This window comes from Drosophila montana, unplaced genomic scaffold (assembly GCF_035044405.1).
Source record: "Drosophila montana isolate Dmon_TW-CO22-7 unplaced genomic scaffold, ASM3504440v1 contig_3626_1, whole genome shotgun sequence".
Classification (NCBI taxonomy): Eukaryota; Metazoa; Arthropoda; class Insecta; order Diptera; family Drosophilidae; genus Drosophila; species Drosophila montana.
The window spans coordinates 377972-403270 of record NW_026998511.1 but is presented as its reverse complement, the minus strand read 5'-3'; the positions used below and the strand labels follow the sequence as shown (position 1 = coordinate 403270).

The 25299-nt window shown below is 42.4% G+C and overlaps 7 protein-coding genes across 7 annotated transcripts; 6 read left to right on the top strand and 1 right to left on the bottom strand.

Moving 5' to 3' along the window:
• The first annotated feature begins 27 nt into the window (after positions 1–27).
• Rpp20 (ribonuclease P protein subunit p20) lies at positions 28–809 on the top strand. The gene is made up of 2 exons (XM_064692626.1): positions 28–326; positions 399–809. Exons 1-2 carry the CDS (start codon positions 171–173, stop codon positions 807–809), a joined length of 567 nt encoding a protein of 188 aa, XP_064548696.1. The 5' UTR covers positions 28–170.
• Positions 810–814: 5 nt separating this feature from the next.
• LOC135435531 (transmembrane protein 203) lies at positions 815–1394 on the top strand. Its single transcript, XM_064692627.1, has one exon. It carries the CDS (start codon positions 815–817, stop codon positions 1247–1249), a length of 435 nt encoding a protein of 144 aa, XP_064548697.1. The 3' UTR covers positions 1250–1394.
• Positions 1395–1628: 234 nt separating this feature from the next.
• On the top strand, positions 1629–4310 carry parvin (beta-parvin). Its single transcript, XM_064692621.1, has 5 exons — positions 1629–1823; positions 2525–2614; positions 2676–2947; positions 3301–3485; positions 3554–4310. Exons 1-5 carry the CDS (start codon positions 1703–1705, stop codon positions 3987–3989), a joined length of 1104 nt encoding a protein of 367 aa, XP_064548691.1. The 5' UTR covers positions 1629–1702; the 3' UTR covers positions 3990–4310.
• Positions 4311–4395: 85 nt separating this feature from the next.
• On the top strand, positions 4396–6066 carry Alr (Evr1_Alr domain-containing protein Alr). Its single transcript, XM_064692623.1, has 3 exons — positions 4396–4990; positions 5085–5323; positions 5396–6066. The coding sequence occupies exons 1-3, from the start codon at positions 4691–4693 to the stop codon at positions 5556–5558; spliced, it is 702 nt and encodes a 233-aa protein (XP_064548693.1). The 5' UTR covers positions 4396–4690; the 3' UTR covers positions 5559–6066.
• Positions 6067–7843: 1777 nt separating this feature from the next.
• On the top strand, positions 7844–8816 carry Prx2 (Peroxiredoxin 2). Its single transcript, XM_064692629.1, has one exon. It carries the CDS (start codon positions 7844–7846, stop codon positions 8426–8428), a length of 585 nt encoding a protein of 194 aa, XP_064548699.1. The 3' UTR covers positions 8429–8816.
• Positions 8817–12468: 3652 nt separating this feature from the next.
• RpS15Aa (Ribosomal protein S15Aa) lies at positions 12469–13905 on the bottom strand. Its single transcript, XM_064692598.1, has 2 exons — positions 13797–13905; positions 12469–13095 (listed from the first exon to the last, which is right to left on the bottom strand). Exon 2 carries the CDS (start codon positions 13091–13093, stop codon positions 12701–12703), a length of 393 nt encoding a protein of 130 aa, XP_064548668.1. The 5' UTR covers positions 13094–13095; positions 13797–13905; the 3' UTR covers positions 12469–12700.
• LOC135435507 (nuclear speckle splicing regulatory protein 1) lies at positions 13865–15739 on the top strand. The gene is made up of 2 exons (XM_064692597.1): positions 13865–14020; positions 14079–15739. The coding sequence occupies exons 1-2, from the start codon at positions 14010–14012 to the stop codon at positions 15235–15237; spliced, it is 1170 nt and encodes a 389-aa protein (XP_064548667.1). The 5' UTR covers positions 13865–14009; the 3' UTR covers positions 15238–15739.
• The last annotated feature ends 9560 nt before the right edge of the window (positions 15740–25299 follow it).

Sequence of the window (25299 nt, the reverse complement as noted above, 5' to 3'; positions counted from 1 at the left end):
GGAAAACCTTAACACGGTTCACGCACATTCATCGCTATCGTTATCGGTTGTAACATTTAACATTTCCTTAGACTTCTCAATAAACACCAAGTCGAAATCGAATTAATGAAAGTAATAGACGCTCTCGTGTAATGGGTGATTGAATATACGCCACGCTGTTGGTCTTGATAATGGACAGCAATCCAACGGAACTCGGGGCAAAGCCAAGAACCAACAAAAACAATCAGCAGCGCCGCAACCAAAGCCAACGCATCGTCCGCAAGGTGCCGCCGCGTGCTGCCAGCGACAGGCGAAATATTTATATTACCAGCAAGACGGACTTTAAGGTATAGTTATTATCATTCTATAATCATAATTGACTAAAAACACCTCCGATTGGCGATTGGCGATTGGCACAGGCACAGCAGAAGCGATGCGAGGATCTGCTCAACGCGGGCGCTAAGGAAATCTATTTGCATTGCATGGGCTATTCGATTACACGTGGCCTCAATTTGGCATTGCGTCTGATCAGGAACTCGGAGGGAGCACTTAGCTACGCGATAAACACATCCACCATACAGCTGGTCGATGAGCTGCATCCACTGTGTGATGAGGACGATATAACCTATCGAAAGCGCAACAATTCAGCGCTGCACATCAAAATCTACAATAGCAGCCTATTCGACATTGTTGTGCCCAAGCTGCCGGCACAGCCAACGCTGCCCGGGACCAGCTACACTGAATCCAACACAAAGCCAACACAATCGCAGCGAAAACCGCAGCCGCAGCAGCAGCAACAACATAAATCAAAGAAACCGAAACATAAGTAAAGATCATGTTCAAATTATCGGAGCTGGTGCGCTGGCTCGGGCTAACCGAGTTCGAGATATTGGTTAATCTTTGCGGCCTGCTTGTCTTTACCATAACGCTGGTCTTTAAGATATCGGGCACATTTAACAATGTTATGCCCGAGATAATGTGCGACTGGTTCAGCATATTCAGTCCATTGTTCTTCATCGATATATGCAATGCATATTTTTGCGTTATTGTTGGCATACGAATGTACCTGGACTCGGATAACAAACGGAAGGCCCTGCATCGTTTCATGTGGAGCACATATTTCCTCGTACTTATCGCCATCTTCAAGTATTTGCTCTGCCTCAAGCTATCCGGCAAAACGGGACTCGAGTACAGCGAAGTCTTCTCGCCCATTTTCGTGCTGCTGCAACTAGTTGCGGTTCGTGCCTGCCAGCTGCCCAACTCTATTTGAAAATCGTCATCTGCATTGTAAACCCACTCCTCAAATGCCTATGATTAGTTATTATATATATATACATATATATATATATATATATATTATTGTAAGCGAGTTATGAACGTACAAATACATACAAAAGTTTTTGTATACGCACTAAGCCAGCCCATTGCAACGGGCATATTTTCAATTTTTATATATATTATCTTGAACGGGTCGATATTTAATCTTCTGCACCCCCAAAATATATTTTTCTTTATTAATTCCAATTTATTAGCTGATCCAAATCTTGTTTATGTATTTAAATGCCGCGGGAAGACCCTCAATATGTTAACAGATTAATGTAAGAATCCGATAATTTTGTGTAACAGCGAAAATGCCTATCGATAATACAATCGAGTGTCTTGCAGCTCCAACACTGCGTTCGTTTTGTTTTATTCGTTTTATTTTGTTTGCCAGTGCACAGTTATGTCGACATTAAATCGCCCCAAGTCCCCGCACACGCCCACAGCCATTAAGAAGGGCGAAAAGGAAGATAGCTTCTGGGACAAATTCAGTACACTTGGCCGTAAACGCGGCACTCGAGAAGGTAAAATAGATCCTACGCCCCCCCCCCCCCTTCCACCATCCCAAATTGGGCTAGCTCAGTGAAATCTGCTCAATATGGCCAAATATGGTCGCAGCATCAATTGAAGCGTTGTGTCAAATACGTGATTACATCTTTCCATTCAATCGTGCAGTGAAATATCGCAGGAGCAGCCACTCCTCCAGCGTTTGGCCAACGTTTCTGCCAACAGATGTGCATTGTCTGCCCGTGTTATTAAAAAAAAACATTGCGTCATTTACATTTGTGACGCATACAAACAAACAAACTGGTCGGTTTGGGCTCTATGTAGGTGTATGTATGTGTGCGTGAGCGCGCGCGTGTGTGTGTTCATTCGAGTGCCCACGGTGAGCGTTTCGTGTTTTCTCGTCACACAAACACGCACGCGTGACACGCAATGTGCAAGTTATAACAATTCAATAGCATAAAACTGATAATAATCAATAATAATTTAATGTAGCAATTATTAAATGAAAATAATTAGAATTTTTAACATTTTCGCGTTGGCATTGTTTTTAAGCTTACGTGTTTTCGTATTGACGTCCGTGCCGTGTCCACACGGGCTCATCCCTATTTTTGGGTGTCCGTTGCGTGTCGCATTTGTGACGTTACCATCTATATTGTTTACATTGCGCTATTGCTTGCTCACTCACACACTCACTCACTCTTTATCTGTGCCGTTGCAGTTAAGAAAATCCAAGAAGAAGGCAAATATGCAATCGACTCGCCCGGCTCGCCCAATCAGTTTGATATACCGCCCGAGGATTATGCGCTGCGTGAGTATACAATTGGTGTAATTTATGAACGGACATTAATTTGCTTTGTATATACCGTTAGGTGAGCATGAACAACGCGCCGTTATTGATCCGCAATCGAACAACGATCCGGAGATGTTAAAGCTGCAAAAGATACTAATCGATTGGATCAACGATGAGCTCGCCGAGCAGCGGATCATTGTCCAGCAGCTGGAGGAGGACATGTACGATGGCCAGGTGCTGCACAAGCTCTGGGAGAAGCTGACGGGCAAAAAGCTGGACGTGCCCGAGGTGACACAGTCGGAGCAGGGTCAGCACGAGAAACTCAGCATTGTGCTGAAGGCGGTCAACCATGTGAGTTGGCAGTTGGACCCCCCGCTTCCCCACATCAATAGATGCCTTAACTCTAATTAACGTGGCTGAAGTGAACCTGGTTATCCAGCTCCATTAACTCAACTTGTGGCTCGACCTTGGTTCGGTTCTCCCTTTTCAATTGAGTCTTGCTTGCATATTGATACCCTGTACAAATTGTCACATAAAGGGTGTAATTGTCCTTCGGTGCTAGCGACCTTTAGTTGAAATTATATATTCCGATTTAAGTTATCCCTATTTTGTGATAACTTCTCTTATGAATTCTCTTAAGCTGGCGTCCTGCCATCCTTCCCACCTTGACTAATATATGTTATTTTATGTTCTTCATGCCACAGACACTTGGCTTCCATCAGAAGATACCCAAATGGTCGGTGGCCAGCGTCCACTCGAAGAACATTGTGGCCATTTTGCATTTATTGGTCGCTCTGGTGCGTCATTTCCGTGCGCCAGTCCGTCTGCCGGAGAATGTCTTTGTCACGGTGGTGATTGCCGAGAAGAATGCGGGCGTCCTGAATGCACAGTGAGTTGAAGCGGCAACAGCCCGCCCATTTCGATATATCGGTGTATTATAATGTGTTCATTTTGCAGGAAATTCCAGGAGCAAATCACGTCGGAGTACGATGATCTGGGCATGCGTTGCGAGAAGGACGCATTCGATACGCTAATTGATTGTGCGCCCGACAAGCTGGCCGTGGTAAAGAAGTCACTGATCACGTTCGTCAACAAGCATCTGGCCAAGCTGAACTTTGAGATTAACGATCTGAACACCGATTTTCGGGATGGCGTCTACTTGTGCCTGCTGATGGGCCTGCTGGGCGGCTTTTTTGTGCCGTTGCATGAGTTCCACTTGACGCCGCAGGATGTCGATCAGATGGTCAACAATGTGGCATTTGCCTTCGATCTAATGCAGGATGTCGGCCTGCCCAAGCCAAAGGCACGCCCCGAAGATATCGTCAACATGGATCTGAAGTCAACGCTGCGTGTTCTCTACAGCCTGTTCACCATGTTCCGAGAATATGCCTGAGCTAAATGTCAGTTTTCTATATCTAATCCTCTTTTTTTTTTCTTTTTGTTATAAATTAATAATTTATGCATGTTTAAATCGTAAATCGTAAATCGTGAATCGTAAATCGTGAAATGGAATTGGAATTCAAGTGTCCTAACTATTTATACATATATATATTGAATATGTGTGCGTGTGTGTGTGTGTGCTAATCTAATCCCGTTATAACCCGACCGATTGTTAACTTGTGTTTACCATTGGGTAACATGCTTTAGTTGTTACTAAATGAATTTATATACATTTTATAATTGTATTAATAAATGTGCCTTGACAATTCGCAAAGTTGTTTGTGTTTATCTGTAAATCTACATACATTATACTAATATATAATGGCTTTTCGTTTTATGTTGTTTGTTACACACTCAGAGACATATAGAGAAATGGAAAAAGTATCAAAAAATTATATTGTGTAATTTCGAATAATCGTCTTAGTTAAACACGAAACAACTTGAAATTGGTGCATTTTGAATTAACGTACACCAATCGAGGGAATTTTTGTGGCAGATTGCGCGTTGCCAGACTGTTGGCAGCAAACAACAGCGGCCTGCAGCGATGTACATTAACAACGCCTCAAATTTGCGTTAACAGGACACAAATTGGCGTTAACAGCGCTGTTAAGTAAACTACTCAAATTTGCGCTAACGGAAAGCAGCTGACTGCCCATGTGGAAAGAATTTATACGACGTCACAGCTATCAAAGTAAGGTAGCTCCAAATCGAGAGGGCGCCCGATTGATTATACGCCGTCTACAAAAAACTGTTCTGCGAATATTGCGAGATCCAGATTTTAGGATGTCAAAATCGTCATTTCAGCAAAAGCCAACCGAACCGGAACCGCCGGTTGATGGTACACAATTCAGCGCGCATCGAAACGGCAAGCAAGATAGCAACTGTCGCACCTGCAACGATTTCAAGTCATGGTCGAAACAACAGCGTCTCATTTCAAATACGCAAGCTGCTAAGGTAAATCGCAATCATGTGCATTTGAAAAGCGCCTGGCACTTTGTTTACGTATTTTTTTATATTTTCTATCTTTTTTATTTGCATTTGATGTCAGGAAAAGCATATGGCTAGCGAGAAGCTAACTGTAAACGCAGCAGGTATTGCAGCGCCCCGAGAAGATTGCCCATTGGACAAGGTGCGCCTGGGCATATCTACCTGGGGCCTGCTGCATACCATGGCAGCCTTCTATTCCGACAATCCCACAGATACGGAGAAGCGTGATATGCGTACATTTTTCGAGGTGCTCTCACGTTTGTATCCATGCGAGTATTGTGCCAAGGACTTTCGCACAGAGTAAGTGTGACCGCATTATTAAATTATTGTCAATGCATTCACACCACCTTTTCACCTCTCTATACCATGCAGCATCGAAGTAAATCCTATTAATGTCAATTCACAAAAGGATTTGGCGCTGTGGCTGTGCAAGTTTCATAATCGAGTGAATGACAAGCTTGGCAAACCGCTGTTTGATTGCAGCAAAGTAAATGAGAGGTGGCGTGACGGCTGGCTAGATGGTTCCTGTGATTAGGTCTATTAAATTAGTTGCAAGACACCACGCACACACACACACACACCCATGCACACACACACACCCATGCACACACAATGCAACTCTAGCACTAAAGTTCCACCCCCTTCACCTACCACCACGACCACCAACATTTCAAGCGATGTGACAAAATTTCGATCATATAATTGTCAAACGTATTTGAACAGATGGAATTAACCCAATACGCGTGTAAAATTAATTCGGCTCCAGAGATTTCCAGTTTCAGTTCCTTTTGGGTATCCCGGCGCCAGCGATTACATTCTGATGACACAACAACCTAACATCTCCCCCACCCCACCCCCCAATAACCAATCCCACAACTCCCGCCGATACCGCCAGATTAAGTAGTATATATATTTTATAATTTTCAAATGTTATCTAAGTTAACGTTCAATGTTGGTCGGGCGATGATAATGTGAGAGTTGTATTGTGGTACAAAATTTCGTATTTTTTTGTTTGTATTATAAAATCAATAACTAAATTACAACCGAGTAGTTATTCTTTGTATGCTGGGTGGACATCATGATTTTAGCATCTATTCATACATATAACTACAGAAATTGCATCACTTTTCGCACTATTTACGTTTCTTCAAGTGAATTTCACAATTCCTTCTATGGAGCTGTGAGCTGTTATTTTAGGCTATGTTAATGTTAATTTATCTAAAAGTTCAATGTCCGTGTATTGCGGCAGAAGCCCAAACTGTTGCATATACATACAGTGAAAGCTAACACTAACGGACAGCTTCCTTGGCCAGACATATAATTTAGCTGGAATCGGTATTTCCTATCTATTTACTACAAGATATCAATACTGTTCGTTAGCACACAAAATTTTAATTATTTATCAAATTATATTTACAAGCTGTGCCGCCAAAAATACGCGGTGTTGCCATATCGTCAACAATAGCAGATTTAGTGTTTCAGCAAATGGATTTATTTATGCACATTTCATAAGGCATATAGATAATAAACTTAAAAAAAAAAATCCCAAAATTATTATTGAACAACTAATTTCGATTAATCGACAATTCCATTTAAATGGTTCTCATCTCGCCTGTTGCTGATTTTGCTGTTGAAGGTCGTTATGAGTTACTGACGTATTCTAGGCTCTCCCTATTCTCGCCATTTTTCAGTCCGGCAAGCTCATAGATATTTTGCGCTCTCTTCGCTCCCAGTCAATTGAGATTGAACAAGCGGTGCTGACGGTCTGTTATCGCGTGCTTTTTCAAATAAACTAACAATACACATAAAATTGTCGAGCCGAGTAGACGTCCCGGTTTTTTTTGCGCAATAAACAAAAAAGGTTTGCGTCGACGCGCTTAATTAACTAAACTAGCAGCAAATACCTAAACGTATTAAAAAAAATTAAAGTAAGTTTGTGACCCGAAGGTTAGCAACAAGAGGCAGGAACAGATTTGCAAATTATGTACATTTCGCAGATAATTGACAAAATCAAAGTGAAATTACAGCTGAGCGTAAGCCTTATGTATATGATAATTGCCGTGTTTGTTGTTCTTGTTCTTGTTGTGAAGAAGATTATTTCACAAGTTTTGCGCACAATTTCTATGTATAATACATGCGCACACATATGTATGTACATCGCTTTATTGGCACGTACAAACGCACACACATACATGCAGCCAGACACAGACGTTTCCGTTGGTTTTTTTTTTTTGCAATTTTAGCCGGCAACAAAAACGTCATGGCGGCAACAGCTATTGAATCGTCCGGCATTCTTGTATATTTTCATTGATTTGAAAGTAATTTCACATTAGGCACATACTTGTAATTGCAAACGTTTAATATTTGTTACAATTTCGTGCCATTTGCCACAAATCACACAGAAAAAATGCCGAAAGAGAGAGAGAGAGTCTGCAAGTCATTGAGTTCTTGCATCCTGCTTTTTGCACCCATCTTCTCTAATTGGAAATTTTCGGCCGCCATTTTGTTCAGGTTTTGCCCTTTTCAAAATTCGTCTAATCACGATTGCCAATTGGCAAAAAAAAGAAGAAAAAAGTTAAAAAGCACAATTTTCAAAGCACGTTTAACTCTTTCAGTTCTCAAGGCTTTAATAAGAACAATATTACTTTCTCAAGGATAACAAAGAATACGAAAAAGTCGACAGAAGAAAAGAAAAAATGTACCTATATGTAAAAAAAAAAATAATTGCCAATCAATAAAGCAACAAGTTTGGCAGAATTCGACATCTCGCTGCCGTTCGTATGAAAATAATGCCTTATTTTTTTTTGCTACCTTTGCTAGATGCCCCAAATCCAGAAGGCCGCACCTGATTTCTCCGGCACCGCCGTGGTGGGTGGACAATTCAAGGACATCAAGCTGAGCGACTACAAGGGCAAATACTTGGTGCTGTTCTTCTATCCGTTGGACTTCACCTTTGTCTGCCCGACCGAGATAATTGCGTTCTCGGATCATGCGGCCGAGTTCCGTAAGATTAATTGCGAATTGATTGGCTGCTCCACCGACAGCCAGTTCACCCATTTGGCCTGGATCAATACCGCACGCAAACAGGGCGGTCTGGGCAACATGGACATTCCACTGTTGGCCGACAAGTCGATGAAGGTGGCACGCGATTACGGCGTATTGGACGAGGAAACTGGCATTCCATTCCGCGGCCTCTTCATCATTGATGACAAGCAGAATTTGCGTCAGATAACCATCAACGATTTGCCAGTCGGCCGCAGCGTTGAGGAGACACTGCGTCTGGTTCAGGCATTCCAGTATACCGACAAGTTTGGCGAGGTGTGCCCAGCCAACTGGAAGCCCGGCCAGAAGACCATGGTGGCCGATCCCACCAAGTCCAAGGAGTACTTTGCCACCACATCCTAAGCTCAACGGCAGGCTACAAAAAATTATCTGCCCCAATTTTGGTGCAGTGCGTCGCCCCAACGCAGGCTGGGCTTGTGAAGGAAGAGGGAGAGGAGAGGAGAGGAAAGGAAAGGAAAGGAGAAAATCAAATTGCGTCGCACATGCATCCAAACAGAGGCTGCTCACAAACACACACCTATATAATATTATTATAATACATACATACAATACATATTACGTATATTATAAACATAGCGCTAAGTCGCCCTACGACATGAATGTACCAAGTAACCCCCTAACCCCCCCCTTTAGCACCCCCCAACACAAACGAACACATGTAATTTAAGCAGAAAGTTTCAACAAGCTCTGTTTACTTGCAACAATAAAGCCGCATTGAGTAGTAATTAAACACGTGGACTTCATTCGCCGCATAACATTTATTTATACATATACATATGTATGTATGTATTTATCTCTGCTGTTGCCGTCCAGCTAAGCAGCCAGACTTTGGCTTATCTTTCGACTCTGCACGTTGTGTGCCGCCAACGCATGAATTGCGACGGCTGCGCCGTCTGGTTATGATAACGATTTTTCCAATCTATGTATGTAGCTGCCTCACGTAACGCTCCACGTGTTGCACGTGCCTGGTGGAGGAGGCGTCAACCTGTTGGCCCACTGTCGATTGCAGCTCCCGTTTTCGGTTTCCTTTTCATTGCGCTTCATTGCTGCTGCTGCTGCTGCTGCTGCAGGCCACGTGACCGCTGCGCAGTGTTGCCAACTCCGCCTGTTTCCCGCCAACTCTAGATAGATTCCAGGGGAGCGGAAATTAGTTTCCTTGTGTTCTTCATGTGCAGGACTTTCCGCTTTCCCTAAGCTGTGCCAATATTAAAACTCATCTATCCAATGAGCTGGCCATATCTAAGCTTACAAATATATTTGATCACCAGTGTTGGGAAGTCTGTTTTGTTTTCTGCTAGATTTGGCTATTTTAGTAAAACGATCACAAGCAGCAAAACAGCGTACAGCGAGAATTTTAGCTTTTTAGGCTTAGAATTCCCCAAAAATTTCAAGGCAGAACTTAAAGCTCTAACTATCAACAGTTATTTACCCAATGAGCTTGCCCTACCCAAGTGGTATTTCACTTGAATGAAAGTTTGTCGCCAAATACGTAATATATGTACATATATGTTCATCAATTGCCTATAGCAAAGATAACCGAAGCATATAGTATTTAATTTATAATATATCAATATAGCACATAATTTGTTTAATATCAAGCTGGCGTTTTTTTTTGTTTCGAATTGGTTTTAGAATAGTTAGCATTTTTTTAGCTACTTTTTTTTTAAATTAATCTAGCCCTATTTTTCTGCACACAAATTGGCAACACTGTCGTTTGGTGTCAGCTTTCGCTTCGGCTCCAGCATCTATGCATGCGTCAGCAGACTTCTCAGCTTGACTTCGTTGTTGTATTTGTTGTTGTTGTTGTTGTGATTCTAGCGCATCACGCGTTGTGCCATTTAAGACAAGGTCTACGTCCCCGTCTCTTTGGCCAAACTCGTTTTGCACAAACACAAACACAGACATAGACATACACACATACACACACACACATGCACAGAGACAGGCGCACTTACTCGCAAAGCTTTGAGCCAGCTGCTATCTCGGTCGAACCTACCAGAAACCGAGACCCTTTCCAATGCTCGCCGGCTGTGTTGCTTTTGTTTAATGTACATATGTACATTTATACATACGTCTGTGTGTGTGCATATATTTATGTACATATTTTAGGTGAGCTTGTGCGGCAACAACGCGACAGCTGCTGAAAAAAGTTGCTAAATTACTTACCTGTGTGTGTGTGTGTTCATGTGTTTAAAATACATTTTAACATATGCGCACACACACACACATACGCATATAGATACGTGTACACCTGTATTCAGTTCTAAGGCGAAATCCTAGCTTGCAGCTTTTAAATTACAAATACATGCACACATACACATACACATGTACAGTTTTAAGCACATGCGTGTGGGTGCATAAGCTCAAAGTCGCAAATCATAAACTTGTTGCTAATTTATCCGAGACTGCTCCCTAATGATAACCAGACTATTTGTTAAAACAATTATCTTAATGACTGCGGCACTGCTTGCTGAATCATAGCGATTGTATTTCCAGTTCTTGTCTGCAACAATTTTAACTATCTTTTCAAGAGTTGCGAAAAGCGCTGTAAAACGTAAAGCGACAACAGTAATGCTGAGGACGTGCACAACATAAAGAATAAGAACATAATTATCGTCATCACAATTAACATTATCGCTGTCTAAGACAAATTTCGCCGAAGCGGCGAATTGAGGGCCTCTGCAAAGTATAGGCTGCATCTTTGACAGTTGTTGATTGTAAGAAAAGGAAAACAAATCAAATTAACAGTTAGTGCAAATGCATTTCAGGAAATGACATTCCAATGGCAAATCAAAACGAATACATATAAAGCACACCCAAATACATATGTATGTATGTGCACACATACATATGTACGTACCATTCGCATAGAGCTGTCTGGTTTGTCGGGCAATATAAATTATTATTAGTTTTGTTGGCGCAAAGTTTTATGTCTTGCTTTGATACAAATACATACATATACATACATACATATATAGTCAGGAACTGATAAGGGCAAAAATTGTCGGTGTCGCTATAGACGCCATTAGAATGCCGTGTGGAAAAGCGTACAGAAGTACGCCATACATATATACATACATACACACATACATATTTACATATGTATGTGCATATTTTGATTCTGCCATTTTGAGGACCTAATCTGGCAAACGATTTTGATTAAATATGAACAGTTGTACACGTACACACGTGTACTCAGGTATGCTCACACTCTGACAAGATGTTAAGCCCTGATAGGCAGATGGGCGTTGCTGTGTCTGTTCGATATTATTGATAAAAAGGGGACATTTGCCCCCAGCCCTGCTAATTGATATATGTACATATGTACATCAATTGAGCCAATTATTTCTGAGCGACACGCAATGTTGCTGCTGCATAGTTGTTTTTGTATGTCTATTCAATTTGCACTTGATTGATTTTTAATAACACAAAAAAAACGGACAATTCATTCAGGTCCTTAATTTGCGTGCGTCAGCTAATTGGCATATTCTCTAATTCAAAAAGTAACCACTTTTAATCAAAGGTGAGTTCGATTAGTTGATTATCGATAAATGATAAGCCTGAAAGTGTGCAACACTTTTTTTTTATAAATAATATGGCCAATTAATTAGCAAGCTGCCAACTTGGCTTAAAAACACTTGTAAATTATAAAACACATTTGGTGCTGTTTAAAAATTAAATTCACGCTTATCTATACTTGTATGAAATTACCTACTTAATGTTTATTTCAAACGTACCTTATTTTCAGCGTAACCTTGGCCGGTCGCCATCGGCAGCGTTTCGGTTCATGTTCCCAATTATTTTAATATCCTAATCGAGGTGGAGACGGGCGCGGAACTATTTAAAAGTCGGTCTGGTTGGGTTTCGTGATGCAATCAATGTTGCGAGTGAAACGGGACAAAAATATATCCCAGAAATAACCGAAATTGTAGGAAGCCTTTTTTTTTGGCACAGGTGGCAACGCTTTTTCCATACATTTACAAATAAAGATCTGAAGTTCCTGATTATTGTTAATTATTTGAAGTTATTCCAACAAAATTTTGGAATTTGAATTTATTCAGTCCAGACCCGCAGGAGCATTATCCGATATGACTGGGATCGAATAAATATGTTCCTGAGTAGGCAGGATCTGGTTAAAATATTAGATCCGGCACGCGCATTTCTTTTTTCTGGCTGGGCCTTGGAAGCTCCACTTTCCAAATTGCACAGGAACTCTCTTAACTGAGACCCGTTTTCATGATTTGGTTACAGACGAGTGCGCAGAGCCCCTTAACAAGTTGGGTTAGAGGCGACTCCAAATATATATGACACAGGATTGTTTATAGATACAACATTTACTGCAGTTTCGTCACTTCAAGCTTACATTTGTATGAAAAAAGCGATTGTTATTAAAAATTATGTATTCATCATTTTATTTCGCGTTTTCTTGTTGGATCATTCAGGTTGTCTTGAATGAACGATGTTTGAAGTTATTTATTGTTCACATGAACTGTTTTTTTTTTTTTTTGATATCGCGACGGGGAAATAAAACAACTTTTACATATTTCAACTCCCCACACACACAAAATAGCTTTAGATGTTGTTGGCTTGTCCTACTGCTCCAGTAGCGACCATTTAGAAGAAGAAACCGAGGATTTTGCCTCCCAGATGTTTTCTTCTGGCCTCCTCGTGATCCATAATGCCGCCGGATGTGGTCAACACGACATAGCCGAACTGGCGAGAGGGCAGCAGATTGTTGGTCCACTTCTCAATGTCGTTGATGGGCACATCGAAGCGTGGCGAGATGACGCCGCATTTGTTCAGACGTCCGGTAAGGTTGACAACGATCTTGCCAGAGCGATGATCATCAACAATCTCGAATTCGCCGATATAGCCGTGCTTCATCATCACAGTGAGGAACTTGATGATGACTTTGGAGCAGGGGCGCAACAGCACCTGACGCTTGCCGCGCTTTTCTGCGTTGTTAATGCACTTCAGGGCATCGGCCAATACGTTCATACGCACCATGGCTGCAATTAAAAACAAATTAGTTTCTTTTCCACAAGCAAACAAAAAAAATTGTTGAAAAAAAAAAAACACGTGCAAATGCGGCGCCTTGAAAATATGCTACTGCCAACTCTCTTACCCCCCCCTCACACAACGACAACAGTGGAGCAGGGTTCACAGAGTTGCACTGAGAACTGTGTGCCCGGCTATGTAAACAACAACAACGTCCGTTTTGTCAATTCAGAAGCCCAATATTCGTGCTCCCGACATCATTTGTCATTTTTGTTTTACAACCTACTTTTTTGCATTAACCATTTGCACTACCACATCCCAGTAAGTCACAGTAACAACAACAATAACTCAGTTAATGCTGCCAAACATGACGGCAACGGCGGTCTTTCGTACATTGCCTCACAGAAACAGAAAAAAATATATTAAAAAAAATGGTTGGATTAACGTTTGATTTGCATTGTTTTCATATGCGTGCATACACTGAAATTGTTTTCAAGTTGCGCACTGGGCAGCTCATCTCAGTTGCGGCGATGCCGTCAAAACAATTTAACTTCATTTCATACACAATAAAAAAAATATATATGTCGATGTTTTTAGCACAACATTTTCAAGGCGCACGCACAAAATCCATAGCGCATATTAAGCAAGCGATAGTATTGTAATATTTGCCGTGTTTCTAACAATAAATCAGGTAAAATTTAACGTAGATTACCTAAGATTTAATTTTGTGGTTTTTCAACACAAATTTACACGACCGCGAACGTATCGGAAAAGAGGAAGTCCATCTTGCCGCATTTGACAGCTGCAGCTGTCAGTGGTGAGCGCACACGCAGGGTTGCTAACAACGCAGAGTTGCTTTGGCTGGTTGGCATTAAGCAACACTAATTGTGTTTTTTCCGTTTGCCAACACTGCAGCACAAACAAAATGTCAAAACAGTGAGTTTTTACAATAATTTACGAAAATATTAAAGCTAATTTCATAAACACTTAACAGATTTGGTCTCATTATACCTGGCCAGCAGAAGAAGCTACCAGTAAAACCATTAGAACAAACAAAGCCATCCATTTTCGATGAGAGCAGCAACAGCTCGGTCAGCGACCATGACGCGGGTGCGCCAAAAATGCGCCTCAGCGGCAAAGCGGGAGTGGTCAGTGGACCCAGTCTGATGGAGCGTCGTGTGGCGCGCAATATGCAAGAGAAGGCTTTGGCCGAGGACCCAACTATTTTTCAGTATGACGAGCTGTACGACGATATGGACACGAAACGTGAGGAGGCCAAAGATACCAAGAGGCTGGAGCCTCGCAAAGCCAAGTATATAGGCCGCCTAATGGAGCATGCAGAGCGACGTAAACTGGAGAACGAGCTGCGTGTTGAGCGTCAAGTGCAAAAGGATCGCGAAGCAGAGGGCGAAATGTATAAGGACAAGGATACATATGTGACAGCAGCGTATCGCAAGAAGCTCGAATCCATACGCCAACTGCAAGAACAGGACAAGCGTGATGAGTACCTAGAAGCCATTGGCGATGTGACGAAACAAAATGATCTGGATGGTTTCTACAGGCATCTGTACGAACAGAAATTGGGCACCCAACAGCCAGTGCTTAAGCCTAAGACAGCGCCCAGCACAACGGATGTGGCTTATAAGCCAATCAAGCGCGATGCGCCCAGCTCCAGTAAACAGCGCAGCTACAGAAAGCGTCGTTCCTCGGCAGAAGAAGAAAAGCCAGAGGCGGCGGCTTCACCTACAGATGAAACCAAGGCTGGCAGTTGCAGCACAAAGGCGCATCTGGCCAACAATATAGATGCCGATTCAGACTTTAGCATTGACGACTCCAGCGACGACGAGGAGCAGCAGCAGCAGCAGGAGCAGAAAGAACCGCCAGCAAATGGTGTCACATCGGCGGAAAAGCCACTGCCACAACCTGATGCCAAACATAAGGACAAGCAGCCTGATCCAGAGTCAGAGTCCAAGCAGAAGCCCAAAGAACAGAGCGCCGACGACGACAGCGATTTGGCTAAGGAGTCGGATGTGCTGCCGGTTGTCAGGACGCCCGTCGATCGAAGTTACATTTGGCTTAAACGCACCGTAGGCGAAGTATTTGATTCAGCCCTCGCTCGTTACCATGAACGCAAACTGGCCAGACGTGCCTGATCCTGATTCAATTTGTGACAATTTCAACATTAAGCGGCTCCGCCTCGCACTCAATGTTCATTTTAAATATATGTATATACTTATGTATGCATATACATATATACTCATGTACATATATATATATCTAAATTATGCAAGTGCTTCCTTTGCGCAAATATTTTGCCAACAGGCATTTGCATAGCCCAGAAAAAAAGACAATAATGATACAGTAAAAACTCTCTTGACGGAAAAAAGTTTGTATCAAAATTGGGCTTGAAAATAACATGTCTGAAAGGAATCTTGTATTCGATTTTTTTTTTTTTTTTTTTTAATTAAATCAAAAGACAAAAGCTATTTTATAAGAAATGCAAAATTGTAAATAATGGCAAGTTTTTCTGTATTTTTGTTTTTTTCTTTGACAGAACAAGGTCGCTTTAAGTGTTCGTTCGAGAGAGCTTTCACTGTATTCCATTTATTTTGTATATACGGAACACAAATAAAAATAAAAAAAACCTAACAAAGACCAAGTTGGCGTTAGTTATTTCCCTTTTTTTTTTGGATTTATTTTATTTTTTTTTTTGCTTTAGCCGCAAATGCTGCAAATCTCTTTTAAAAATAGGTGTGTCCGCCATAAAAGCGAAAGCCGGCAACGCTGAGCTGACATGGTTTGGAGCCGTTGTCGTTGCAGCGCATTGCAGACATACGTACACAAAAGACATATAGAAATGTATATATATGTATATGTACATAGACTGCAACCACGAATGGAACGTGCTGCTGTCAGTAGTATTTCCTTACTTTTGATGTTGTCAACGTTCGCGTTTACCCCTTCTTGCTCGGCCTCGTCCTCATCCTTGCCGTCGTTGTCAGCGAAATTAATAGAGAAATCCATTTTCTATTTGGCAAGGCTTCGGCTATCTCTGTCTTTCGCACAGCCGCCATTGGCGCTGACTGCATTTGGGTTGCCAGATGTCTCGCATGTGCGCTCTGTTTTATTCATGCCCCCCGCTTCCCACACCCCTTGCAATTTTATGCTACCTTACAAGCAAATGTTGGTGCTTCCTGCAGGTGGGTCGGCTTTTGCTTGCCTCTTTGATTGTGTCATCAATCACAAGTTGCGGTTGTCTTTGTTTTTGTTGCCGTTGCCGTTGATATTTGTACTACATTTTAGGCAAATTAATATGATAGCTGCAGAGCAGTTACCTTAAGCTAGACAGAGAAAGTGTTATTGGCATCTCATTCTGTATCGTGCACGCGATCGTAAATTGGGTCTTGCGTCTCTTTCTATTAGCCACTCGAAATGTATTAACTCATCTCTTTTCATACCACGCTACTTAAATGCGGAATAATTGCTTAGATCAAATGCAGTTCACCTCCGAGCCCATCAAAAATATATTTTCGACTAGAAAACTAGAAACTTGCATTTCTTATCGATAAATATCGATATCGATATTCCGATATTTGGGTGCAGGGTTACTTTAAATTGGGCACACTCGACTTTAGTTTCGCTTAATTTTCTTGCACTTTGTATCGGTGCCTTAAAAATATACGGATAAGTTATTGCCAGCCCCTTTATTTGACCCAATTGCAGCCCCAGCAGCAGCAGCAGCAGCAACAGCTTCTTTCCAATGTCCTCCGTAATCAATTTGTGATCATAATTACGTGGCTTTGGTTTTGGCCTTCCGCCTTTGGCGTAATTCACGAATAGCACAATTTCAATCCGAGGGACCAGGACAAAGGCAAACATTGGAGCGTGTGGCTGCTGCTTGGTGCCTGCTGCCTGCTGCCTGCTACCACTGCAATAAACCAGAGTAAAGGCTTAAAGATGTGATCATTCACGTGTAAATTCAATTATCAAAATTTCCAATGCGCTCGCTTCCAACTGCTGTGGTCAGTTGGGCTGCTACGGCTCTGGGGACTACTCTGTGCATGTGTGCACTGAGAGAAAAACTCTCTTCTAAATGATATTATAGCGCAGCTCGTTCTTGAATTTTCCTTAATTAATTACGAATCGTCTTTGATTTCAAAGTTTAACTGCTTAAAAGTTAGAAAGTAACGGAGAAGGTACAAAATGCTTTATGCACTTGAAATAGGAATAGATATTGGAGCAACTGGTTCGGTTCACAGTTCGGTTCACAGTTCGGTTCAAGAGCAAAGCAAAATAAACGAATTTCGGTCTGGTCACATTGATCTGTGCTTGATTTGAGCACATTTTGGTTTTTTATTTCGCTGAGTGTGTGCGTGTGTGTGAGTGTGCATGTGTGTTTGTGCGTGTTGGTGATTTATATGTGCAGCAGACGCAGGCCAAGGCACAGGAGCAGGCGCGTCCAAAATTCCGCTGCAATGGACAGCAGCGTGTAATGAAAAACTGCGCATGGCTAGAAGATGGCCAGGGTTGGGCACAGGGTATAAGGTTGAGAGGGGCAACTGGAGGTTGGCTGCCAGTCGCCAAGGCGAAATGACTAGCACACACACTCACACTCACACTCACACACGCCTCGTATCATTGCCACTGCATCGCTTTGTATGTGTGTGTGTGTGCGTCTATTGTCGCTTGCAGTGGGCGTCGGCGTGTGCGTTGCTGAAGCAGGAAGGGGGGGGGGGGGGGGGGGTTGTGTGCTGCCTAATAAGCAGGAAATTAAAATGTTATATGCATTGCCCCATTGCCCCATGGCTGCCGCTTCGTTCCGTCTTTCACTGGCATTGTCAACTCTGGCTCTGCTGCGGCGGCGGCTGCGGCTGCTGCTGCTATTTTTCGTTCTTTTTTTTTTTGTTGCTCATTGTGACCCACCTCCCACCGCCCACCTCCGACCGCCCACCGCCCACCGCCTTGAAGTATGCATTATTTTTACGTGTCAGTGCGCATTTTTGGCATAATTGAAGCACAAACAGCGCTGCTTGCCTGGCTGCCTGGCTGCCTGTGGCTGCGGCTGCGGTTGCTCTGAAGGTCGCCCTGACGACATGACATTGCGTATACGCCACCGAGAGGGTCCAGCAGCCGACGGATCGGGTTTTAGTTGGTTCAAGTTTTGCCCGGCAATTTCGCATCAAGGCGCAACGTTCTGTCGAACTATGCGCCAATAATAACAACAGCAACAACAGAAATTTCAATACTAGAGCAAAGTTTACGGCCCCAATTTGTATGCTCTGTTCGCAAAGCGAAGAAGAGTATATGGGCTATGTGCACGGTTCGTTCCGTTCGTTCGTCTGGCTGACAGTATTTCTGTCTGCGCTATAGAAGTGACTAAAAGTCAGGATTATATGTTATATACCCGACGGAAATAACATTAGTATAGGTAGGGCTACCTGAATTTATGAGAATCACGGAGGAGGGCGGCCGAAAAGTTTTTCATCTGACACACTTTTAGTTGTTAAGCCCATATGGTCAGGTCACAAAAAAAAAATATTACTGAAATTACTTCAATTTGCGAAGGCCTTACTTGAACTTTTGAGAATCGCCGAGGAAGGCGGCGCTTAATGTTAAATGGTTACTTCAACAATTTTAATTTACATCAAACTTTAAGCCGTAAGCCACTGTTAAACACCTCACCAAAAACTGACTTTACATGAAAACGGGCAGCGCTTACTTGACTTTTTGAGAATCGACGAGGAAGGCAGCTGTTAAGTTCACATAGTTACTTCAACAATGTTAATTAACATAACACTTTTAGCCGTAAGCCACTGTTAAACACTTCACCAGAAAATGAAAAAATAGCACTGAAATTACATGAAAATGGGCAGGCCCTACTTGAATTTTTGAGAATCGCCGAGGAGGACGGTCGTTATTTTTGAACTATTAGTACTTCATTTAAGAACGAATTAATATATGTTAGTTATGGTTGAGTATTTCTTACTCGATCGACATTATTCCCTCAACATTTTTTCGCGCTCTCTCTCACTTCTCTTTTTTTGTCCACTCTCTTTTACTCGCTCTCTTTGTACTCTCACTAACTCTCTCTCTGTTTCTCTCTCAAATTCTACTTGTATCTATCTGTCCTCTCTCTCGCACTTTTTCTTTTCAACTTTTGCTCTTGCTCTCCCTTACTTATTTTCTCTTTACTTTCCTCTCACATGAACTCTTTCTCTTTCTCTCTCCATCATTTCTCCTTGAATTCGCATTGTTGTTGCCATCTTACTCTTTCTTTTTGGCTGAGTAACTCACCCTCTCTTACTCACCTCTCGCTATCCCGATCATTCTCCCTCATTCTCTTTCGAACGTTATTTTTTTCTCTCATTGTCTCTTACTTTCTCTCTCCTTAACTTTGTCACGCATTCTCTGTCTCGAATTTTTTCACTGTCTCTTAGTTTCTCGATCTTCGACTGTCTCTCTTTCATTTACGCTCACTTCCTTTCTCGTTCCCTTACACTCCTCTCTCTAACTTAACTGCTCTGTCTCTCTCTCTCTCTCTCTCTCTCTACCTTACCCACTCTCTCCTTGCAACCCCTGTTCTCTCTCGCCTTATCATCCCATTTACTCTATTTCTTATTCTCTCTCTTAGCTCGCTCTCGCTCTTTAACTCGCTCTCTCTCTTTCACTCTCTCTCTCTCTCTATCTCACTTTCTTTTGTACACATTCTTTCTCACTTTAACTTACCCCGACTCTCTCTTTCTCTCGTACCTACTCTCTGGCTCTCTCTCTTTATCTGTGTTAACTGCTCTCTCCCTCTCTCTATTTCCTTCTGCTACCTTATATCTCGTTCTCTCTCTTCTTCTTACTTTCTGTCTTTCCCTCTCTTACCCACTTTCTCTCTCCCTTCTACCAGCTTACTCTCTCTCTCTCTTTCTTACCCGCACGGTTTTTATTTATATTTTCTCTCTCTCTCTCTTTCCCTCTCTCACACACTCCCTCACTCTATCCATTTCTTCCGATCTCTCTCTCTCTCTCTCAGACTCTCTCTCTATCTATATCTAACATGCCCTCTCCCACTTACTCACCCTATATCTTTCTCTTACCCAATCACTCTCGCTCTCTCTCTTTCCCAATCTCCTTCCCTCTCTCTTACCATATCTCTCTAACTTTTACCCACTCTCCCTCTCGATCTCTTATCTTTTCTCTCTCTCCGCCTCTATTAGACTTTCTTTCTCTCATCCTATCTCTCTATTTCTTACCCACTCGATCTTCCTCCCTCTTACCCTCTCACTCTCTCGCCCCTCTCTCTCTCCCTGTTACCCACTCTCCTCTCTCTCTCCCTCTCGCTCTCTCTTTACCTATTACCAACTTTCACTCTCTCTCCTCTCTCTCTCTGCCCCTCTCCCTCTCTTGACCTCTCTTTCTTCCTCCCTCTTACCCTCCCTCTCTCTCCCTCCCTCTTATTCTCTGTCTCTCTCTTATCCACTCTCCCTCCCTCCTACCCACTCTCCCTGTCTCTCTCTTAGCCTCTCTTTCTCCCCGCGTCGCTTAGCCTCTCTCTCTCTGTGTCTCTTTGCCACTCTATCTCTCCCTCTCACTCTTTCTCCCCTCTCTCTCTCTCTCTCTCTCTCTCTTTCTCTCTTTGTTACACACTCTCCTCTCTCTCTCATTCCCTCTCTCCCGCGCTATCTCTTATTCTCGCTCTCTGTCTCTCTCGCTCTCTCTCTCTCTCTCTCTCTCTCTCTCTCTCTCTATTACCAACTTTCACTCTCTCTCCGTCTCCCCCTCTCTCTCTCTTGACCACTTATTCTTCCTCCCGCTTCCTCTCTTACCTTATCTCTCTCACTCTCTCTCTCTGTGTCTCTTAGCCACTCTACCTCTCGCTTTCTGTCTCTCTCTCTCTCTCTCTTAGCCACTCTCCTCCTCTCTCTCTTTTTTATTCACTCTCTCTGCCCGCCTCTCATAGCCTTTCTCTTTCTCTATCTCTTCCTCTCTCTCCACCCCTCATACTTTCTTACTGCTCATCTTTTCCTCTGCCATTTTTCGGTATAACCTTGCTCTCCTTGCTCTCTATTTGATTTACTGACTTTCCCTCTTACTAAACTGTTCTGCACTTTTACCCGACGGCAAGTTACGCATTTGTTTTAAATAAGTTTTTCATCGTGTGCTGCAATTTGGTTTCAGTTTCAGCTTCTTATTACGCATGGGCGTGCCTGACTACCGCCCCTACACCCCCCCCCCCCCCCCCTTACTCTGTCATCAGTTGCGTCGACCCTTCATTGCGGGAGCTCGCGCTCTGTGCGAAACCTAATTAAAAGTGCTTTATTATGCAATTAATGTCGAGATAATATCGCATTCGCATTCGTGCTGCATTGTGCTGCAGCAGACATCAAGGAGCAAGACGCGATTGTCGGAGAGGGGGGAAAGTGGCAAAGGGGAGGGGGGGGGGGGGTATGGTGCGTGATCCCATACCAAAGAACAAGAGTTTGTCATGTCGTCTATCGAGTTTTCGATTAAAATGAAAATCAAATTTCGTGTCCATGAAATATGAGAAATATTGCAAGGTAAAACAAGTAAGAGGTTCTGGTCGGGAACTCCCGACTTGGGGATACCCTGATCCCTCTTCTTCCAACAGGCGATATAGGTATAAAATGAAAGACACTTGATATATATATATACTATTCTTGAAGCTACATGTCATGTTTGGTGATTTTAGCTCTTATTATTTACCAAAATTGCCCAAAAAACAGGATTTCGATATCGATTTTTATCGATAGCTTGGAAACGGAGCAAGTTATCGAATATCAGAAACAAACTCGATCTGCGCGGGCACTAGGAGGACCTACAGCTAAAATTTCAAGTCTCTAGCTCTAATAGTTTCCGAGATCCTTGCGTTCATACATACGAACGGACGGACGGACAGACAGACGGACAGACAGACGGACAGACAGACGGACATGGCTAGATCGACTCGGCTGTTGATGCTGATCAAGAATATATATACTTTATGTGGTCGGAGCTGCTTCCTTCTGCCTGTTACATACATTTGCACAAGCACATAATACCCCTTTTACCCATTTTCAATGGGTTCAGGGTATAATAATGAAAGAATTATGAAACAGAAGCAATAAAACATAATTTTGTACTGATTAGCTTTTGATGCGAACGTGGCTCTGCCACGTGCATATGCGTGTCGTATCGTGTTGCCCAATCGTCTTGTTATGCATGTCGTGTCGTGTCGTGTCGTGTCGTGTTTGCGACACGTGCCCATCGCTAAAGCTAAAGAGAACATCGCAACGCAATTGGTTTCGCTGTGGGTCAAAGTCAAAACTTGGTTTACTTACGCAGTCTTTGCGTCTCTCTCTCTCTCTCTCTCTCTCTCTTCCTATTGTTGACAATTAGTTTGCATAAATTTCAGTGTGCCCAAAAAAGAAAGATGAACAAAAAAAAATACTAAGAAAAAGAATGTTGTAATATTGTCTGTATTTATATTCGGCCATTGCCCAGTCAGTCAGTCATCCAATTTCTGGCGGGTGGCGGCGAATTCTTTGCACTTGGCACTTGTCTTTGCTTGGCCCTGATTTATGTGAATTTTGTGTGTGTGTTTTGGCCCGAAAATGCGATCGGCCCCGCTGCCCCGCTGCCCTTCTGCTGTTGTTTCTGTTTCTGCTTCTGCTTCTTCTTCTTCGGCGACTGCTGCATCTATGTAGCTCACACACACACACACACACACACACACACACGCACGCACGCACGCAGACAGTTACTTGCAAGTGTGCTGGTATTGGTGCGGGCATTGCTGTTTATACGATAAAACGCAAAAGCATGCTAATTTATTGCTGTTGATTTTAATAACTTTTGCCAGTTTTGCTATGCAACAACGCCCAGATAACTATGCTAAACTTTATTGAGTCCGTGCCTGTGTGTGTGTGTGTGCAAGTTGAGCATGTGAGCAGCTGTACAGTTATTCGGAATTGTGCTGCTTGCATTCATGATATATTTACTGGATTATCTTGTTTATCCGTTGTAGGCGTTGCCACACTGCCGGCCGGCCACAGGGTGACCTCGGTGTGGCGTTCATCCAATTATGATCACATCACATCGAATGAATGAATCTTCTTTATGCAACTGGCCCAAAATATGCTCTGGCTAATGTAACTGCCGGCCTGAGGCACATAAACATTTACGCTTATACAATCAGAGCACGAAGTACTCCCTATTTGATCAGAAATGGAGGCGTGGCGTGGCCTGTGGCGTGGCCAGCTAAATCGAAAATGGAATGAATGAGTGAATGATGGACAGCTCAGCCACTTTGAATGGCATATTCATAATTACAATTAAAATCAGCTTGCATTCATGGCATTCATTAGGCGCTGTTGCCGTAATTGGACACACAACAGAAGCTGCTGGCATCGACTGTAGCCGGTTCGCCCTGTGCTCGTTGCCGGCGTTGCCGGCGTTGCCCAATTGCCAGCCACTAATAATAATGCGAGTAATTTGTGCAAATCTCCCACTCACTTAAAACTTTCGACGCTGTTGTCCAATGCCAACAATTGCAACAGATTTTTCGTTGCAGCTGCATTTTGGCAATTTATACAAAATTTCTCATCAATTGGTGTATACATATTTTTATGTATTTGTGTACGAAAAACTTTACGCGCAAAGTTAGCCAATTGTTGCGGGAGAGGGGGGGGGGGGGAGGGAGGGACGGGCGGCAGAGTTGCCAGAAATTCAATTGAAATTGCATTGAAATAATTTACAATTTCCCATTATTGTGTACATTAAACAAGCATAAACACAAAAGGAATGTAAATGCGTTTCCATGTATTTGTGTGTGCCTGTGTGTGTGTGTGTGTGTGTGTGTGTCTCGCTTTATTCGCACAATTCGAATTTGCGCAATTTATTTGCTTTGACTCTTCAACTTTTCGACAGCAGCGCTGGAATTATACAAATTTGTTTCAATTGCTTTGTTACTGTTATTGCTGTAATTGTTCGGATTGTTCTTATTGTTGTTGCAGGCCTCAATTGCGAATTCGGCCAAACAAAGCCCGAAACTAAGCCAGGCTAAATCGAAATGCTATCTACAATTTTGGCCAAGCAAATGCAAATCAGTTCCTCAACAGTTGATTGCAGCTGTGAAAATGTTGCTAAAATAACACAATTTAATCGCTTTGAGCACATGATTATTTATATTAACAATAATCAGCACAAATTCACTTTTCAAGCGGGCCACAAATCAAATTGACAGTGAGTCACCCTGTGCCTGCGCCGAGGATCGCCCTTATAAATATGCTATAAATTTTGGGCAAGATTTCGGCTTGCGAATTATTTGGTATTTTTTTTTCAATTTTTTTTTAAAGTTATAATTTATGTATACAAATTATTTATTTAATCTAAAAATTCAATATAAAAACTTGTCTCATCAAAATATCTTCTATTTTCCGAATGGCCTCAATTTTAAAGTTTTATAATTAAAAAAAAATAAAAAAAAAACTATTATTAAATATTTAATAATTGAATTTGCATAAATTCAATTATTGATAAATATATTTATATTATCTGAACTTTTCTACTTGAACAAATTTTTTGATTAAGCAATTTAATTTTTTAATTTTTAATTAAAAAACCAGCTAGGCTGGTTTGTGTCCAAATAATTGTTTTTGCTTAACATTTCGTTGAGTGAGCCTCTGTTAAGCATATTCGTTAAATGTAGCAAATTCGTTAAAATAAACGTGAGTTTCGTCAAGTGTGGAACTACTATCCAACTTACAATCCACACCGGCTAGCCAAGTTAGCAACCACTTACCAATTTATAGCAAATGAACTTTGTCCCAAAGCCTGTTCGCAAACCACTCAAAATAGGTCGAATTAAAGCTTGCTTAGCGCGGACACAAACGAAAGCTTTACAGCTGTAAGAGAGAGCCTGAAAAGAGAGACTCACCTGCAAGCTCTTCAATAATGCGCATACGCTGCGTAAGCTGCGAATCGTAGCCTGCTTTTGGGCGCGTTCGCTCGCTCAGTTGGCCGCGCGACGTCGCCCAGTATGGACAACGCCATGGACGATGCGTTACGCACACAATTGGCCAATTGCCGTTGCTCAGCTTCTGCCAGCAACTGCTGTTCGCGTTGCCATTGTTTTTGTTGCTGCTCTTGTTGTTGCAGTTCTCGTTCTTGTTGTTGTCGTTGTTGTTGTTATTGTGTTTCTTGTTATTAACGCCAGCAGCATCGCGGCC

What these genes read in the sequence shown, in the direction of transcription:
- Rpp20 (XM_064692626.1), top strand. Translation starts at nt 171, where the DNA reads ATGGACAGCAATCCAACGGAACTCGGGGCAAAGCCAAGAACCAACAAA. An exon ending in CCAGCAAGACGGACTTTAAG is followed by an intron (nt 327 to 398) that starts GTATAGTTATTA and finishes CGATTGGCACAG; the next exon opens with GCACAGCAGAAGCGATGCGA.
- LOC135435531 (XM_064692627.1), top strand. Translation starts at nt 815, where the DNA reads ATGTTCAAATTATCGGAGCTGGTGCGCTGGCTCGGGCTAACCGAGTTC.
- parvin (XM_064692621.1), top strand. Translation starts at nt 1,703, where the DNA reads ATGTCGACATTAAATCGCCCCAAGTCCCCGCACACGCCCACAGCCATT. An exon ending in TAAACGCGGCACTCGAGAAG is followed by an intron (nt 1,824 to 2,524) that starts GTAAAATAGATC and finishes GTGCCGTTGCAG; the next exon opens with TTAAGAAAATCCAAGAAGAA. An exon ending in GCGGGCGTCCTGAATGCACA is followed by an intron (nt 3,486 to 3,553) that starts GTGAGTTGAAGC and finishes TTCATTTTGCAG; the next exon opens with GAAATTCCAGGAGCAAATCA.
- Alr (XM_064692623.1), top strand. Translation starts at nt 4,691, where the DNA reads ATGTGGAAAGAATTTATACGACGTCACAGCTATCAAAGTAAGGTAGCT. An exon ending in CAAATACGCAAGCTGCTAAG is followed by an intron (nt 4,991 to 5,084) that starts GTAAATCGCAAT and finishes ATTTGATGTCAG; the next exon opens with GAAAAGCATATGGCTAGCGA. An exon ending in GCCAAGGACTTTCGCACAGA is followed by an intron (nt 5,324 to 5,395) that starts GTAAGTGTGACC and finishes TATACCATGCAG; the next exon opens with CATCGAAGTAAATCCTATTA.
- Prx2 (XM_064692629.1), top strand. Translation starts at nt 7,844, where the DNA reads ATGCCCCAAATCCAGAAGGCCGCACCTGATTTCTCCGGCACCGCCGTG.
- RpS15Aa (XM_064692598.1), bottom strand. Translation starts at nt 13,093, where the DNA reads ATGGTGCGTATGAACGTATTGGCCGATGCCCTGAAGTGCATTAACAAC.